This window comes from Denticeps clupeoides, chromosome 7 (assembly GCF_900700375.1).
Source record: "Denticeps clupeoides chromosome 7, fDenClu1.1, whole genome shotgun sequence".
Lineage (NCBI taxonomy): Eukaryota > Metazoa > Chordata > Actinopteri > Clupeiformes > Denticipitidae > Denticeps > Denticeps clupeoides.
The window spans coordinates 17,818,436-17,838,314 of record NC_041713.1 but is presented as its reverse complement, the minus strand read 5'-3'; the positions used below and the strand labels follow the sequence as shown (position 1 = coordinate 17,838,314).

Below are 19,879 nucleotides of genomic sequence, written 5' to 3'. Positions count from 1 at the left end.
ATTGCTGCTGAAATCAAGCTGTGCCAGGAAATAGCCTTGAGTGGGTGGAGTTAATCTCTGAGCCATGGGATCCTTGAGTAATATCCAAGACAGCATTCTGAACACCTCGGAAATAAAAAGCGAGTCAACAGACTGTACATCTGCTGTCAAGACAAAGTCTCACAGCCCCTCTGCTGCATATGGAGCTGATTTGGGGAATATTGCTCTCATCTGTTGATCACCCTCAGCAGTCAGACGATACTGTGTTAGGACTTTTACCACGGCTCTGTTTTTAGGGACATTTATGGCACTGACCTCACGGTTGTTGTTTTTGGTAGAGTAACCCATGTCAGCTTGAAACATTTCTCTAGGGTCCAAATAAAAGACATTTGGAAGACCAGCATGTACGCTAGCTTCTCCAAAGTTCACATGCCTTTGCAGCCCTGCACGACTTCAGCTGTTTAAAACAGAGCCTGCAGCCTGTGTGAACATGTTAATTTCACTGGTACAGTCAGTGTGTTCAACATTAGCATTTAAGTCCCTTCGCATGGAGGATGGTCCAGAACTGAATAAATCAAAGAGGCCGATACTGCAGGCGACCGCATAGAATTAAAAAAAAAAGTTATTTTTTCTGGATTCAGTAGCTGATTATTTGAGTTTAAAAAGGGCATATAGGTGACATCACAGGAAGATACAAAATGAAATGAAGGATGAGAGATGCCTGTCTTGGGGCTAGAACAAGCTTCTATAAATGCTAATTAAACGAGATCCATAAAAGTACATAAATCATCTTTTTTTGGCAAGCTAATGGAGTTGGACCTCTTATCACTCAGAGACTTCAGGTGCATATTTTGTCTCTGGTCTTGTTCTGACTTGTTCCTTAACAAAGAAGAATACAGAGAGACCCAGAGTGAGGTCCCATCTTAGTCTTTCACCCTCTAATTGATGAGGACCCGTCTCTGATTTCTGACTGCCGATGATAACGAAAATATCCCCTTTCACACTCTGCCAACATCCCCACAATGCATTAATGATGATTCGGTGAATGGTGATAAAATGAGCACCCCAAGCTGTTTGAAGACCTGTGTGGAGATCTTCATGATGGAGAAAAAACAGCTTCCTCTTACAAATGGATGTGTTGGGATCCTCTCTTCACTGTGAAAGTCTGAGACAGATTTATGTTCTGTTTTGCATCAGAACAGAGATGGAGTTTGATGTGTTGCCTTTACTCTTTTTAGCAAGAATATTCTGAATGGATAAAGATCACAGGAAGTTTCTCAAGTGTGCATTGGCTGATGAATGACCAATTGGTTTAATTACACAACACCATAAAAAAAGCATAATTTAAAAATAAAATAAAGGAAAACAAGAAATATGAAGAATGAAGAAATGAAGAAATAAAAATTAAAGCAATTAATAATAATTAAAATTCTAATAATAAAACACAATTAAGATGCCTAATGATGTTCAAAGGAGTGCCTTTCTGTCTGAGGTACATTCCCCTAAATATTTAATGTGTGGTCAAAACCCACATAATGATCAAATGATTTGTTGCTAGTGAACTATCCAGTTCTTCCGAACTCTAAAACCTTCACAGTGTTTGGATAGTGTTTCATATGAGGTCCTGCTGGATTCAATGGTTTGCATAGATTATGAACCTTTAATGAATGGTGTTGATGCAGCATGATATTTTTGAAGAAATTACAGCAGCAAGTCTGCTTGTTTAGATAATGACAGCAAGTAATGGGAAAATAACTATCAGAATGACTAATTTAATCTGTGCATTGTGTAATTTGGACGTACTTTAAAGGTTTACTATGTTTATAGCACATCATTGAAAAAAATCTGGATGGCTTAACTAGCTGTGTTCTTAAAAGATAGAATCAGGCCAGTTTGTACTGGTAATATCTCCATCAACAATGTTGGATTTTTTGTTAACTGGAGCAGTGACTGTAGAACACTATAGAGGTCAAGCAGGTGTCCAGACAAATCTATTTTAAATCAGGAGAAGTCGGACTGCTGCACCCGGCCCTGGACTGTGACAGCACATAAAGAATTTCTTACACAAATCTCAAACGTCTGACCACACTTTTGGTAACTATCTGCTAAAACCTGCAAGGAATGCAATTTCAACTCTGGAGAGCTTAGTGGGAGCTGTGTGTGTGTCGAGGTCAGAGGTCATGGTTTCATGTTTACTCAAAGTAAAAAAACAGTCATATTTAAGGTTTATATTCCTATATTTTATAACTTTTTATCCATCAATGAATGCATCCAATTAATGCTCAAATATATCATCACACCCAGAATGGTTGCAAACATTATATGCAAAATAGATCTAATTTTTCATTCAGTTTGGAGTGTCTTGGTTAAAATCGGTGAAGAACCGAGGGGACTGTGAGTTCTCTACCACCACTGTGGTTTTGAACTGTCTCTTATTTCTACCCCCAGGGAAATTGCTGTCAGGGACAGGGTTTGGCTCACACAGTCCAATTCAAAGCGGGTTTCAGACGTCTTTAAGCTTAAAGTACATTTCCTGGCACTTTGACAAAGGCCTGTCGTGACCGGGGTCATGGTGATGTCAGCTTGGCTATTTTGTTTAGTGTTTTAGACATTATAATATGCCTCATATTCTCTAGGGGTTACTCCAGACATGGCAGGAGGCTGTTTTGGAAAAACAGGAGTTTCCCATAGTGGCACCTCTCACCAATTGCTCAAAATTTAGGGAAACTGATGGCAAGATTAAAAGTTTTGGGGTGCCCTTCTACTCTTACGTGGCTCCTGGCTACAGCATCATTTTGCTCCCACAGGTATGATGTTATGGGGAGGTTGCTGAATTCACATGTCTTCAATTTTAATGCGTTCAAGCACCATTGTCCATATGAACATTACATATAGAAAACAGCTCAAAATGCAGAAAAGAGGCGAAATTCTTCAAAGAAAACTACAGTTTGTAATATGACCCATATTATTTTGGTTACTTAGGACACCTCCATATATATGTGTTCTGGAGGTAGCTCTCTCTCTTTCTACTACCCCTTGACTTCAAGCCAGCATCATTTCTTATAGGCATATAGAGAAATGGCAGGGATTTTGTAGGATTACAAGTCTACAATCAATCAATTTTACTAACGGGTACTAGTGAGCAACATGTACACATATAAGTTAGAAACACGTTTAAACATATTAGTTAGCCAAACTCTGCGTAACTCACAACTCTGGTTGTGAAAGACAGTTTCATAAAACAGGTCATACACCATGACAAGAGAAAATACAGCAACAAGACACAAGGTAGGTGTATTGCAAAAACAAGGTCTGTCCGAGATAAAGATTTTCAAGCAGCCAAAAAGCTGCTTGTCAATATTTTTCAAGATTTGACTGTAGCTAAAGACATTGTAAAGACATATACTGTCTTCAGTATAAAGAACAAGCAGTCCTACTCTGAACATCATTGAGTTTGTATGGGGTTATAAAGTGAATGTTTCAGAAAATATTCACAGTGCTTCAGGTTTTCCAAATTTTTTTCCCACAGCCTTATTAAAAAAAATATTAAATTCATTTATCCTCCAAATTCTACACACAACACCCCAAAATGACAATTTTTGACAAAAACGTTTACTTGAGGTTTTCGCAAATGTATTAAAAAGAAAAAACTGAGAAATCGCATGTACACGAATGAGGAAAATATTGTGCACTGTATGAGAATTTCACAGGCACAGATGATCTATGGTTAGTTCACAATCCCCTGTGTAAGTGTAGAAAGGCAACGGGTGGATACTTCAAATTATTGATTGATTTAATAAAATATCAACACTTTTATATTTGAAAGGAATCCAGTCATGGCGCTTTTCACACCTGCCTAAAACTTTATACCATGGCTATACATATACGTAACTACAGGTCCACCAGGACTTCATGCCATAAGCAGTACCAGGAGTAGATGTGAGTATTATTGGTGCCGGCACCGATAGGATGCGCGGGGGGTGTCCGTGCGTAATAATGCGCGTCCTCTGGAGTCTCCCGGTCCGTGGGAGGCAAGAAGAGGGTGGGGTGAGGCGGCGCGGGCGAGGGAGGGGGGCAAGAGGCAGGAGCTGAATGAGTGGGACAGGGGGCGAGCGAGGCAAAGAACCAGACTCCCTCCTCGTCCGTCGCAGAGAAAGTGCGCTCCGGGTCGCATGGCCGCAAAGTTCCGGCGCTTCTAGCCTCCTGCGCGCGTCGCCACCGGGTCTCCGCGGCGCAACATGACGGACCGCGGGATGGGGTCGTCGCTGCTGCTCCTCCTCATCCTCCTCCAGGCGATGTCCGTACAAGCAGGTAAAAACGCGGTTTAAGCCACTTTTCATTAAAGTTAAATAAAACCACCCTCTGGAAACAGAAATTAGAACCTTTGGCATTTCTTCGGTTCACTGAAAGCAGATAATAACGGGCACTACGGACAATCAATTTTACGCCTTTAAAGTCGATTAAAACAAAGTTTTCTAAACCAGTTCCTGTGGCTGTCAGAAGCGATGCTTGTTGGTTTGAACTTCTTGAGAGATTCAGGATGAGTGACTGGGAACACTGGTGGGAATTTCATTCCCTAAATTATGACAATTGACTCTGGCTTTTATTTAATTGGTGCTGGTTGCTTATTGAAAATTGTTGCCGTGCTGTTTGAAGCTGTTAGTGGTTGAATCTCGTGCCCCTTGATGCTGGTGCTGGTTTAAGTTTGACATGGTTGAAGCTAGAATTTTCTTTGAAGGTTGTACTGCTTGAAACTGGCCCTGATTGGTTGTAAGTATTGCTGGTTAGACCTGGTACAGGGTGGAGCTGGCTCTGGTTGAATCTGTCTCTGATTGGTTGTAATTCTAGGTTGTTAGACCTGGTACCGGTTGGAGCTGGTTCTGGTTGAATCTGTCTCTGATTGGTTGTAAGTGTTGCTGGTTAGACCTGGTACAGGGTGGAGCTGGCTCTGGTTGAATCTGTCTCTGATTGGTTGTAATTCTAGGTTGTTAGACCTGGTACCGGTTGGAGCTGGTTCTGGTTGAATCTGTCTATGATTGGTTGTAAGTGTTGCTGGTTAGACCTGGTACAGGTTGGAGCTGGTTCTGGTTGAATCTGTCTCTGATTGGTTGTAATTCTAGGTTGTTAGACCTGGTACAGGTTGGAGCTGGTTTTGGTTGTATCTGTCTCTCATTGGTTGTAAGTGTTGCTGGTTAGACCTGGTACAGGTTGGACCTGGTTTTGGTTGTATCTGTCTCTGATTGGTTGTAAGTGTTGCTGGTTAGAGCTGGTACAGGTTGGAGCTGCTGCAGTTTGAAACTGTTCCTGATGGACTGTGAATTTTGCTGGATAGAACTGGTACAGGTTGAAACTGGTGATGGTTGAATCTGGCTGTGATTGGTTGTAATTGGTTCTGGTTAGAGCTGATAGAGTTTAGAGCTGGCGCTGGTTGAATCCGGCTCTGATTGGTTGTAAGTGGTGCTGGTTACAGCTGGAATGGGTTGAAGCTGGTGCTGAATGGCTACTGAGGTCATGCTGTATGTTTGGCTCGTGGCTGCTGTCGGTTTGCTGTGAAGCGGTTTAGCGCTGACCTGAGAAGCTGATGGATTAAAATTCCTGCTATAGGACAGACTGCCCTCACTGTGTGAGTTTATTTACTAGTAAATCCAAAGACGTTTGAATGAGTAAAGTAATGCAGAATGCACATCTTTTAAACTGTAAAATAATATATGATAGGGTTACTGCTTTGGTATATTAATTTGATAATTGTGTTAATTAATAACATTAATGGAACTACATGGGTCCACTTGTTAGTTTTTTATGTTTGTTTCATTCATCTTTTATTTAATTATATGTATATCCTACAGATTATGTACATAATCAATCCACAACTATGACATTTTGGATCCTGGACAGCTTTGTGCCACGCCTCATTTTGCAGCTTCCCACACGTCTCTGCTATGCTGAACACAAGCTTCAAAAGCGTTTCACAAAATTTCTAGGTGAATTAACAGCTAATCATGTTAGTGTAAAGCCCATGTGCTGCTGGGCTTACCCAGGTTCGAGTGATCAGGACCCTTTATAAGTGTACCTGCAGGAAACACTAGTTGACATGCATTATACATAGCTTGATGTGTGTTGTAAGCTTTGCGCTCTTTATGTTTCAAATCTGTGTATTTTGGCCTTTGTGCCTTTGTTTCTTTTGTTTATAATTAAAAAGCCGATATCACGATGTTTAGCATGTGCGCCTCAAACTTCACCCCGCTGTGGCATTACAGTTAGACTTAAATTAAAATTCTATTATATTTGTAATAAGTAATATAATTTGCTTCAACACCCTTGGTCAGCTGTAATGGTGCATTTGTATGATGAGGCACATCCCATGAAAAAGTTGATTGGAGTTTGGGGGGGCTGAAGGCCTGAGGTGTTTGCTTATGTAAGCCTGAGGGACCATCACACAAATGCAGGAACGGTGTTCCAGATGATCAAGTTTGAACTCGGAAAGTTTGCTAAAATGTCCCCTTGTATAGGGACCCTAAAAAAAAAGTGCCTGTGGGACCATGACGGCTCATCTTCAAACTGTCCATATTTCATTTTGTCACATCTCCCAACAGATCGGGGCTCCCGATCTGCTCCTTTTTTGTGGCAAAGATTCTAAACATAGGCAAGGTGACAAAATCATTGATGTTATATCAGCTTGAGGACACCTGGGTTAAGCAGGAAGTGTGTGAGTGTGTGGCATCCATCTGAGCTTAATGTCTGGAGACGTCACCATTTAGGATGCTTCTCTGTTGCCATATCTGACGCAGAGAAGAAAGACATTCTGGCGCTCATCCGCTCATGCTGATGCCTCTGTTCTTTTTCCTCCATATGATGGAAGTTTGTTGTGGGTTTTTTTTTTTTTTTTTGGATGCTGCGCCTCGGCCTCATTTACATTTTGCGTTCTGTGTGCTTCACCCCCTCCCTCAGAAACACTGGCGTAGTTTCAGAAGGGAATTCATGTTCGGCTCCCCTCTCCAGCTGCCGCACTGCTGAGTCTTCTCTACAGCAGAGCGAAACCTTGCATATGCCTTTGATCTAGGCACAAATTAGCAAAAGGAGAAAAAAATGAAGAAATCTGCATGAATTAAAAAAGAAGAGAGCTGATGATTATTAGAGTGGTGCTGTACAAGAATTTCTCTTGGAAAAATTAAGTACCCATTCCCCCCTTTCAGCTTCCTGAAACAGACCTGCCTCCCCTACTGGGGTGGAATTTGTCTGTTGTTTACCCTACTGAACTACAAAGAACTTCCCAGCATATAATGTGTTGATTTTACCTCTTTAGAGCGCCTCTCTTAAACCTATACCCGACTATTAACATCTGGCATCCAGAAAAGCCGCACTGGAACTTCATATATCTGTACATCAGATGGTTCCTGCAGCAGGATTTTGGGGGCGATTGAAGCTCTCATTAAACATGTGGCCATGAGACACAATATTGCTCAAGTGAATTTTGCAGAATTGCAAATTGGGCTGAACAAAAAATTTAAATGTCAAGATGAACATATTTGATCATACTTTGCATTTTTCATTTATAAAAGGGATCATGCATATATTTGAACTTTTTTGCCATGTCAGTTCAGGTATGGCATCATAGATAATGCCTGATTGGGCTTTACTTTATATTTCAATATAAGTATATATAATCATAGCAATATATACATTTCAGTATATATCTATTTTTTAATGTTATGTATTACAGTAGGAGAATTGTGAGAAATGTATCAGATGTATGTATCAGATACACATGCACCAACTAGCAGTGTGAGGATGACCAAAAATAACGTCATGTATAATGCTTGTTGAATGCATACTGCACTTTGAATTCTGAATGGTAATTACATTTGGCACTACATGTATATTACCTGTTTTTTTTCAGGCACTTCTGCCAGCCAATTATACCGAAGTGCTCACCCAGACTATAGTAAAATGTGTAAACATTCGTGTCTAGTCTGCATTCAGGCATATGCGCTTGTTTATGTCACCAAGGAGGGGACTTAACCTGACTTACTGCCCAGTGTGCTTGTTGAAGTCCCCAAGACAGTACTTATTATACAGGTATAACTTACGGGCCTGCTGTCAGGAATCAGGTTTATCTTCTGTCTAATTTTCTTGTCTGACCTCATGCACAAAAGGTGGAGTCTTTCCACACCAACTTCTGCATTCTCCATATTCTATATTTACCCTTTGTGTAATACACTTACAGGTTTGCTTTGTAGCACCACTTGTCTCTTTTTGTGCCAAATTTACAAAGATGAGTTCAGTCACACGCAGAGCCCTTTCCACAGTGTTGACTCTGAAAACACACATTGATGGAGGTCACGGTGCTTCTGTGATGGTTGTTAGTGGACGCGGGGGGAGTCGGGGGCAGAGGGGAGCAGGTGCTTCCTCTTCAGACCCTGGAGCAGTGGGACAGTCTGGCCTGCGTGCGGCGAGCAAACACGGAGCGGCAAACAGCCCAGTGCCAGGAATGTGGGAGCACAATGCGATGTGTAATGCGGGGTAATGCTCCACTCAATTGCTATCCAAACACATGAACACACACACACACACACACACACACACACACGCATAAATACACACCTAACAGAAACTTGGCATCCATAGTCAAGGCCAACTGACCCATATTTTGCACTCTAACACACTAAGGCATGGTGCTCCTGGTCCTGGGGGTCTGCGGTGTCATGGTGAACCCCCGACTCCCCGACCCTCTGCAGTAACTCAATGCCGACTTGGCCCTGAAATGCAGTCAACATGATAAATAGGAAATTTCTCAACCTCTTGCACACTTTCATCACTGCCCTTTGTATACAGAAAACCGAGCCCCTCCAGGGACGTTTTAATTCTCAGGCCACAACCCCCACCCTCCCAGCACCACCAGCCAGCCATGGTATTGTTTAGAAAATGAATAGTTTTGTTCTGTTCACCATAGCCTGATTGCAGGCATTAAGTTGAGTCACATCACGGGGCCAATGAAGATGCAGATTTTTATTGATGCGGCTGAATGTTTTGGACGTGTTTTGGAATTTATTTTTTTTTTCTGACTTGGCCGTTTATGAGTTGGGCCGAGTCAGCGTGGGTTTTTGTGTAGCTCTGGGTGTGTCTTGCTGCTATTGTTGCCTCTGTCTTCGCTTCACTGGCTCTGCTGTCCACACAGGTTCTTTAAGTTTCCTGAGGTCAAAGGTCAGGGCCAGAGAAATTTGATTAAGCTTTCGGTCTTCCGGGGCAGTTAGTGTCAACATTTAGTAACACAGGACATATATTATCCACCTTTTTAAAAAATGTTTATACTTACCGGTATGACATTAACACAGAAAATTGATTTGTGTTTAATACACACTACTACACCTAATAATTAGGTTTAGCAGTGTGTGTGTGTGTCTGTGTGTAAGCTCATATGTAGAAAGTCCCTGGGTCACAGGCGTGACTTTGCTGTTAACAGTGTGGTATTGTTAACTGTTGGAGGTGGTGCAAGGGACCATTTTAAGTGCATTTACATGGTCAGTAGTTCCGTGTGTTAAAAAGGAAGGTTATGTCCATGTGTCATTAATCAGACATCTGGAAAGGACTGTGAGGGAAAACAATATACACACGCGCATATTCAGCTCATGTCTAGATGAGTCCTCTCTTGGCCAAAGACTTTTACGTTGTAATAAATTATTACAGGTGACAAAAATAGCTGGAGTTCAGTACAAGTTAATCATAATAAAATTCTTATTATTCAGAGTCTATAGGACTCTGGGTAGCAGGAGAGGAATAAACAGGGTGATGTGCACATAGAATGAATGTCCAGATTAAATTAGTCTTAGTCAAGGTTTAGGGGGATGGTTGCATAATGGTTACATTTAGTGTTAATGGGTACATAAATTTGAATTATACCATGGTCCTGATTAAGACTAGGAATACTTGGGATCAATGCATTTTTATGCATTGATTATTAGAAATCTCACAGTATCTCACTTTTCAATGAATAATTCCCCCTTCGCCTTCCCCTCAGATAAAGAGTATGGGTGTCATTCTTGATAGTACTCTCTCATTCCAGTCGCATATTAATTACATCAACCAGTATGCATACTTTCATCTATCTAAAATTTACCAGCTTCGCCCCTTTCCCAATTCCCATGCTGCTGCCATTCTTGTCCATAGCAGAATTCTGCAGCCCGGTTCATAACGTGTACGCCCTCAAGAGTTCTCAAGTTCCCAGTTCTCCAACAGTTTGGATGTCCATAGCAAGTAGGATAAATTAAAAAAGCATTTATGTGTATACATAACCTTGCTCCACCTTATCTGTCTCCACTCTTTCCCGCTCTCAGATCTTCCTCCGCTACTCATCGTATCATTTCTCCCTACCTGCACCTCTGCTCTGGAAGTCACTTCCTCCAGTTATTAGGAATTTAGATTCTCTTTCCTTATTTAAGTCATGGCTCAAAAAACTCCTGTTTAACTGACTAACTTGCTGGCAATTTTTTTATAATGCTTATTGTTCTGTTATATTTATTAATTGTTTTAGAAAGGCACTCTTGAAGGTCCCCAATTATTAATTTCTTTTTGCTTTTAAATCGGTCTTAGTGCTCCCCTAATACTACATCTGACGTCTCTTTCCGAAATTCAGCCGTGGTGCAGAATTATAGACACACAATGTCACACAATGAGATTTCCACAGGATGCACCGATGCGGCGTTTTTGCCGTAGCTTTAAACGCTAATGAGGAGGAGAGGGGCGGGACGAGGAGGAGAGAGGCCTATAGAAGTGAGCGGGCATTCGCGCAAATGATGTTATCAGCACTGCCTATTTGGCGCAAACAGGTCGCGACGGCGTATTTCAATTAAAAATCGTATTAACCCACTAGTTCTTCAGAATCTGGTGCGACGGAACTAAAGAAATACATTCCTTCACATTTTACATTCCAATCACCGATCAACTGCAATGCTTTGCACGTTTTCAAGCCAGGATGGTCGGTGGAGTTCTTTTATTGGGGGTGGGGTGGGAAATTCTCTGGGTGGACAAAGCATGAGAAACGGGAGGTAACCCTTTCCCTTATGACGAAATTCCAGGTCTGACCGTCTGAGCTGCCGCTGAGCATCTCTAAACGGCGAAGTACAATGGCCAAAGCAAACTTTATATATATCGCCATTTGAAGTTTGCCATTTCAGCTATATATGTGTTAGACAATATGGAATCTGGTGCTACATGTTACATTTGAACGATTAGACAAAGTTACATACTGACATAAAGTACACGTGTGCGACACAGAGAAATGATGCCATGAAGACGGGGCCATCTTGGGTGCTGCCCGCTCATTTATTTCTCATTGACGCTGTCCTGTTGATCCATGACCTTTTGCTTGTTATTCGACCATGAGTATTGCCTGCCCCTCCTGCACTTCAACGTCTTGAATGACCTGGACCGTTCTCCGTGGTGGTGACAGGGACTTTTAACTAAAAGGTACTATGATTATTATTATTATTATTTGAAAAAAATGCACATAATGTTCTGTAGTTTTACAGATTCTTCAGACAGAAATAATGTAATTTAGAAGAACAATTCTACATGAATTAAGAGTTAATTCATGAAATAATGGCCTGTCAGGTGATTAAAGTAACTTAGCATGCAAGGCTAACAGATTTTATATTGCCCCCTTCTGGTCTCCAAAAGCTATTTTTCCAAACAACCTTTAAAGGTTAGACAATGGTGATGGTTTCCAGAAGTCATGAAAGTTTGAACCTTTCTGATCATTGACTAATTTGAATAGACTTTTGATGATGACGATAATGAACAAAGTCACATAGGTAAAAAGAGACTTCTTCCAAATTGCCTTCTTCCTAGTCTCCATAACTGCCACAGAGTAGGTGCATCCAGTCTTTTGACTGGTAGTATATAACACAATACTGGACATGTGTTAGCTAGTTACAGTAACTTGATTTATGTTAAGCGAACAGACATATAAAGAAAAAAGGCCCTGTGTCAGTGCCTGAGTCTGTCAGCGCACTCGCAGGCATAGCTGGCACTGGAGTGAGCAAAGAAGGATTAATGGGAGAAGCAGCAGGATGTGGAGACTTGGAGTGGGGATGTTCGATAGGCCGGAGAGGAGCAGCAGTTGAGGGCGAGTGGGAGATGGTCGTTCACAGGGGCAGAGGCTGGTTCATCAGAGCCGGAAGTCTGTACCATCGGTTTGCAGATCAGAATGGGATGTTCAAGGATCGTGGTCAAGAAACAGGCAAAGGTCCATATAAGGCAAAATCAGAACTTTGTCAAAAAAGGCTAGCATCTATGCGGGCAACACACAAGATGGCTGCTCGGTTGTTATACTTGTTATACTGGGATCGTGTTCCTTTAGACCAATTTCTGATTCATGTGCGGATTTAAAAACAGCAGCTTGTTAATTTCTTAAGCACATGTATATGATGGTGAACTTCCTCCAGAGGCTGCTGCTGTTAGTATGTTAGTGTGGCTTCTACTACTCCGGGATAAAGGTGGGGGCACTTTCCCCACGCCAGGGCCAATGGCCCAACGGAACTGTACTGTGGGAGTAATGGTCTGTTTGTATGTTTGTTTATGGGGACGTCAGGGGAACTGGGGTTTGTCTTGCAGATTTGTCTTTGGGAGTGTTGTTTCCTTTTATTGTGACATGGATGGATTACGATCCAGTAGTTTCAGGGTGCTACTTAACATTGTTTCAGGGTGTGTAATAAAACAAATAAAACCTATTCTGAACAGATGCAGAAAGACATTTTTATTTGTGAGCATTTGTTTTTCTGTCTTACTGTGAAACTGTCTGTTTGTGTGTGGGTGTGAGTCCACATGTTGGTTTTTTATTCATTGTCATTCATTCCCATTAGAGCCTTCAGGGATAAAGGACTCATATCTCATTGCAATGAAATATACAGGCCAGGAATGTCATAACACAATGCTATATTAAATATTTATTGCCATGTTATTTTGTCATTTAAGCAAATGCACAGTCATTTTTTCATGTTTAATACAGCAAAAAAAGGAAAAATGATACTTTTTCTGTAACCTTGACCATTGAACTCTATTTATATATTCTAACTCTATTGAAGCCTATTTATTACTTGTATTTATTGATAATAATTAAAGAAGTTAAGTGAAGTTTATAGTTAACACGTGAACAGTGGTTGAAAGAGTCACTGACTGTTGAAGCGTAAGATTGGTATACGTGTCACAATCTGGACTTTTCTGGGTCGTCCGGACCAAGTTTCGTACGTTTCCAATGTGTTTGCCTGATTGCCTTGAATGTTGTCAGCTGTTTTAGGTCACATAAATGACTAAATATTTCATTGGTCTTTTATTTTCCTGTGTGCAGTTCCAGTTTTATCTTTTATGACCCTTGTCCGATGGTTATTGATTATTAAACCCCTGTCTTAGTGAGTTGTGCTTTTGCGTCCTTCCCTGTCCTGTGAGTTTGTTATAATAAGTGTTACTGGGTATTTGCAGATACTTCATTGTATGTTTAATAGCACAATGCAGCTCTCATGATACTGTACATATGATGATACATTTTCACACAGTGCCTATGCAACTAATGTTTAACTGTGAGAGACATTGTTGTGTGCGCACAGATTTAAATATTAAAATATTATGGCGTACTATAAATACTAACTTTAGCAGTTTAGCAGTTGTTTAGCACAATTTGCAATATAACATATATTTCATGGTTCTGACAGAATAAGCACTAGGACAAGAGGTAAAGTGTTTTAAGAATTTTTGCAAAACAAAATAAATATAATCCAATATTTTCTTAATGATGTCATGCACAGTGTTTATAGTAATCATCCTATTTAAAAGATTTTGTTCAAACATGGTGTCTGTTAATTGTTCCTTGTGCCAGATCGATATTAGACCAAAATGGCCATGTTGAAGGAAACCTCTGAGGATAAGGTACTGTAGCACGATGCAATTTGGCTGGCATATGCCTGGTCTGGTGCAGAATGCTCTTTAAAACACTTGGTTGGGGTGTTTTGCTGTGGACAGGGGTAATGTGTTTAACGGCACAATAACCATGAAGTCTGTCCCGCTGAGCCTGAGTCACTTAATCACTTTCGGGAATTTGGGGAAAAAGCCTGTCCTCCCTTTAAGATCTCCTGTGTGGACCTGTTTATATGAGCTTGCAATGAGCCTGTAATCACATTACACTGGTCAGTGGAGGTGGCCCAGGCAGATTTAGGCAATTCGATTGAACAGAGAGCTTGGGTGGCTTTGATGCTAGAAGGTGATTGAGTTAACATGTTTTTCTCAGGAGAGGTCAGGTGTTGTGTCACAAGGAAGACCATCGTGACCATTCTGTGAGTGGGCATCATGAGTGGAATTGGCTGAACGGCATGTGCGGGAGTGTTAAACGTCTGCAGAGTTGTGTTTGTTAGACCTGGGCGTCTCTGCAATCGTTCATGTAAAAGTGCTGTTTATCACTTTGTATCAAAGAGAAATTGAAGCTGCCTTGTCTCAAAACGCCTCAAAATCAGTGCCTGATGTTTTCCATTGTGGGTCGGGGCTATTTACAGGACTGTTGCTGTGCACCGTGAAAGCGCCGCTGAGCTGGGCCAAATAAAAAAGGCATGTGCTAAGCAAATAAATGATGCCATAAAGTGGAGCTGTGGTCACCAGCGAGCAGGGAGTTGGCATTTGACAAACGTTGCCCGCATGTTTAATAAACCGCAAGAGGATAATGGGGAAATGGGTGGAGAACGGGAGACAGATTGGGGGGCAATTCAAATTTAGGATCTTTGTATCGATCACAATGCGTCGGGGGGATTATAATAGTCGAGCTGATGGGAACGGGAACGTTGTGCTTACTATGTAAACCCATAAATGGGGTGTAACAACAGAACTTTTGTGTGTGTGTGTGTGTGAGTTGCCCCTGTCTAATGATGGTCAAAGGCAGGTGTCAGCTGCCAGGCGTGCTGCAGTTTGATTATGGAATAGACCAAGCTGAATCTATCCCATAATAATACCCACAGAAGGCCACCTGCATCTCTGGATGCAGCCGATCCACTTTGGACTGGAGCTCCAGGAACAACAGGAAGTGCACTCTGGAGGAAAAGAAGATCTGAGCTGGCGAGAGATCAGCACAATATCATTAGTTTAGTGTGTTCCATCAGCGTAGCATACGGCCGGGGTTTACATCTGTGAGACATTTTCAAAGCTGCGTGAAGCTGAGACATGATCGTAAAAGTACCACAGTTACCATTACCTTGGATTAGAACTGAGCAGCATTTAATATTATCACCAATTTGTCTATATAATAATGCATCATCTGGTTATTATGGACATTCATACTGATATCAATTTAAACATTGTTATCATTGCCACTGATTTTCTTGCATAATTAGCAGTTATAATGCTATAATTTTATACAAATTCGTTCAAGATGTGAGACTTGCTTTAATTTCTAGACTTTTATTAGTACTATTAGTAACAAATAAATAAATAGATAAAACCATGTCATACCTTTTAGTATATTGCATTGCTAATGGAACCATCATGGAAAATCAACCAATGTAAATCAATGTAAATTTTGTGAGTTGGTTGTCATAACAAATACAAGTTGCTCTATAACTTTTTTGGAAGATAGTATTGCTCATACTGTGCAATAAAAGACCCTTCCCAGTGGATGTTGGGACATATCTCACAATATCAGTTTTGGAGTCTATCACCAGGCTCTGCCATAGACTGAGTATATCAAGTGCTTTTGAAAACCCTGCCTGCCATGTGACTGATGTTCATTCTATTTTTTCTCTCTGAACAGCCAAACTGATCGATGTCCTCCGAGTGCTCGAGCTGTCGGATAAGATGGAGGGCGTCTCCATGGAGGCTGGACTTTGTTCTGGTCGGGATGACAAGCAGGAAGCAGACATGGCCTTCAGAATAGACAAGAAAATCCAGCTCAGTGTTCCGACCAAGCAGCTTTTCCCAGGTAACAGCAACTCACACTGTTCTGGAACATCACCCAGGGTCTTATTAACCCTGTTGGAGGGTCTGAGGCTATCATTTCTGGGGAGGCTCCCCCACCAACACAAACCATGCATTCTCCATGTAGTTAGTTTCCATGCAGGCATGCGTAATAAATATACAACTATTTGAAAGGAACGCATCAGAATATAGAATGTTTTATGACTGCCTTCAAATCCTAGACACAATACTATTCCCAATTTAGAAATGTGAAAGTGATTGTCACATGTGACACACCACAGCCCACAGTGAAGTGTGGCCTCTGCTTCTAACCCATCACTGTTCTAACCCATCACCCAGCAGTAGGCAGACATGAAAGGAGCCCAGGGAGCAGTGTGTTCTGATGGTTTTCAGTGGTACCTTCCATACCTGCCACCACTACCCCTGAATCATGATTATGACCAGGACATTCTCCTGAATGATTGTATACTCTTTTGAATTGGCGACTCTGAATTGACTGTAGGTGTGAGTGTTGTGTGTGTGTGTGTGTGTGTGTGTATGCTCTGTGTTGTGCCCTAAGCAAATGTGGAAAGTGAGTAAGTGATCTAACTTTCTGTTTATGAAATTGAACATTGAACACTGTAGCATTTAGAACATTGTTAATATCTACTTAGGTGTTGCCTGGTGACATGTCATCACTCTGTATTGTTAAAGTTCAACCATTTGACCATGGGCATGGAACTTGTAATTTCCATTATGATTAACACATAAAGGCAACATAATTACCAACCTGTAACCTGATCTTGATCAACCACTGGTTACCCAAAATCTGCTTACCCAAAATAATTAGACACTGGTCATCTGTACATAATGAATCAATTGGCACTTGTTCCCAGTTAAGCTCTGGTCACCTGATCTGATCTCAGTACTGAAGCAGTTGCACATCGTCCCACAGACTCAGATTTCCCAGAAGACTTTTCTCTAATGGCGACAGTGCGGGCGAAGAAGGGCGCCCAGGTCTTCCTTCTGTCTCTGTACGACGAACAGGGTGTCCAGCAGCTGGGCCTGGAGGTGGGCCGTTCGCCCGTCTTCCTGTACGAGGACCACGAGGGCCAGCCGCTTCCTGAGCTTTACCCCACCTTTAAAAGCATCAACACTGCCGACGGAAAGTGAGTGTCGTTTTCTCACTGCGGAGTGTTAAATGAGAATTAAGCAGACAAATGCTGCTGCATTCATGGCTCTTGCTCAGGAAGACTATTAACATTGCTGCCAACACAAAAGGTCACGTAGCATCACACTGAATCAATGTTAAAGTACAACGAACAGCTTTCTGTTTAGAATTCACCATTGGATAACCATACCATATTTATTTATAAAGCACTTTAACACAACAAAGGAGCTAACCAAAGTGCTGTACATTACCAGGAACAGGACAGACATGGACAAAAAGTTACTTAAAAATAAAGAATATAAAGAAAACAGAATAAAATAATACATTTAGAATTCACCTATGATAACATGTACATTTAACATGCACTAAAACAACTAAAATGCTTTTAAAAGAACTACATTTCCCAGCATTTCCATTTTCTAATCCATATCACACAGTCAGTGTAAGGCCACTTGGCCCGATTCAGAAAATAAGCACCTGGTGAGTTGTGGCCATTGCTCCTGACCTGCACCCATCCTTTTAATATCAGTCTTCATGGAGCATATGCAGACAGTAGAGGCTGAATTCATGACATTCTTTCTCTGTCCTCAGATGGCACAGGATAGCTTATGCTGTCAAGGGCTCGTCTGTCACCCTTTACCTGGATTGCCAGAAGGTGCAAACGCTGGAGCTGTTGCGGGGGGGCAGCCCTGTTATCAGCACGGACGGCGTCACCATCTTCGGCACCCGTCTGATGGACCAGGAAGTGTTTGAGGTAGGACTTCAGGGATCTGGCAGCAGCCTGACTGTCAATTAAAAAGGCTTATGATGTATGCAGTGTTTATGTAGAGCACTTTTTTTATTTTTAAACGACACAGTTTTTATAATTTTTTTAATCTATTTTTTGGAAACTGTTTTTTAATTCACTTTCTTTGCCTTCATGTTTACCAGCAACGTTTACTACCTCTATAGTATTCTAATTCCATGGCACATTGTTATTGAAATTACTGCCAATGCTTGTATTCAATATTATCATATATGCACATATAAAGTTTTTTTTTCATTATTATTTAAGTTTTGTTATTCAGCTATGAACTACACCAACAGGCTTATTCAAGCAATTAGTTACATATTGAAACAAATGCCAGGAAAACGGTCATTACAGAGACATGCAATGTACTAATTGGGATAAACCTTGTTACAGTAATGGGATTGTGCATTGTAAAATAACTCTGTCACACAATTTGATTACTCTGAGGTGCAATCATTTTTTACTCTCATTTTTTAATTATGTGAAGGAATTACAGTTGCTGGGTTCTGCCGTGTTGCGGCTTGTCCTCATTAATGCAGAATAAAGAGAAGGGTTCACTTTTGTGTTCATTAAGCTGAAATTTATTACCACATCACTGCACTGTGCCAAATGTATATGCATACATTTATGGCCTATATCAGCAATCCTCATGAAGAGACTCCTCTACTGCCACATGCTTCATTAGGTTGTTAATGGTGACCTGATGCTCATTAAGAGGGGGCTGCAGTGTAAACTTTCTGGCAGTCAAGCCACCATGAAGGCAAGTCATGCTTATTTTCATGCACAAATATCAGAGGTATTAAAATGAAAAAACTCATAACCGAAGGGTTGCAGGCTCAAATCCTGAACCGCCAAGGTGCCACGGAGATCCCATTGATCAAGGTACCGCCCCCACACACTGCTCCCCGGATGCCTTTCATGCCTGCCCACTGCTCACCAAGGGTAATGGATTAAATGCAGAGGACACATTTCTTTTTATGCATCATTTGATGTGCTTGTTGTGTATCACAATGTGTCATGGAGCATGGCTTGGCAAGGAGAAACAGGACACATTCATTCGACTTTGACAGGGGATTTACTTATAACAATGGCCCTTAATACAAGACAAGGTACAGCCATACGTACAGTCAATGGCCCGATGCGGACTAGGCACAATGAGGCTGTATTTGTACACTGAACATCAGGTGGACATGATCAGGAAATTTTGCTGACACCATGACACTCTGGAATAGCACATGGAGCCAGAGTACCCCCAACAATCACACACTAAGAAAAACATAGCAATTATTGAGGCTGCCAAAAAAAAAACAATCATAAATTGTCCTTGGGAATTCAGACAAGATACCACTTCATTAATGTAATAAATAAAATTGCCGACCTCTCTTTGGAAAATGTCTATTAATTTGAAGGATTATTGGGTGCATTTTAATCAGCAAATTTAATTTTGTGATCTCTTACATTGTCTACCTTGTAGCTGAGCCTGGTATGTGTAGAATCTCACGACAATGTACAGCATGAGCTGCGGTTTGTATTTAACTCTTGATCTGTGATTGGACCAGATATTAGCCGGCTGCTCATATTTTGCCAACACAACATCAGCATCCCACTACAGCATCTTTGATTTACTCAGCATAGTTTGCCACTTAAAGTTAAAGTTAAAGTGAAGTGATTGTCACATGTGATACACCACAGCACAGCACACGGTGCACACAGTGAAATTTGTCCTCTGCATTTAACCCATCACCCTGAGTGAGCAGTGGGCAGCCATGACAAGCGCCCGGGGAGCAGTGTGTGGGGACGGTGCTTTGCTCAGTGGCACCTCAGTGGCACCTTGGTGGCTCGGGATTCGAACCGGCAACCTTCTGATTACGGGGCCGCTTCCTTAACCGCTAGGCCACCACTGCCCCAACACTTCAACACTATCAGAGGTGATGCTTGGGTAGTCAATTGCTAGACAACTATCTACACTAGTGTACGGAATACAGATACGTTTGCAAGGGCCTTATAAAATGGCC

General features: G+C 41.4%; 1 protein-coding gene across 1 annotated transcript in view; it reads left to right on the top strand.

The window, feature by feature from the left end:
• The first annotated feature begins 4,109 nt into the window (after positions 1 to 4,109).
• Positions 4,110 to 19,879, top strand: part of col5a3a (collagen, type V, alpha 3a) — a 53,120-nt gene continuing 37,350 nt past the window's right edge. Inside the window, 4 exon segments of the mRNA XM_028985804.1 lie at positions 4,110 to 4,290; positions 15,761 to 15,928; positions 16,859 to 17,072; positions 17,666 to 17,828. Coding sequence (XP_028841637.1) covers positions 4,218 to 4,290; positions 15,761 to 15,928; positions 16,859 to 17,072; positions 17,666 to 17,828 — 618 coding nt within the window. The 5' untranslated portion in view covers positions 4,110 to 4,217.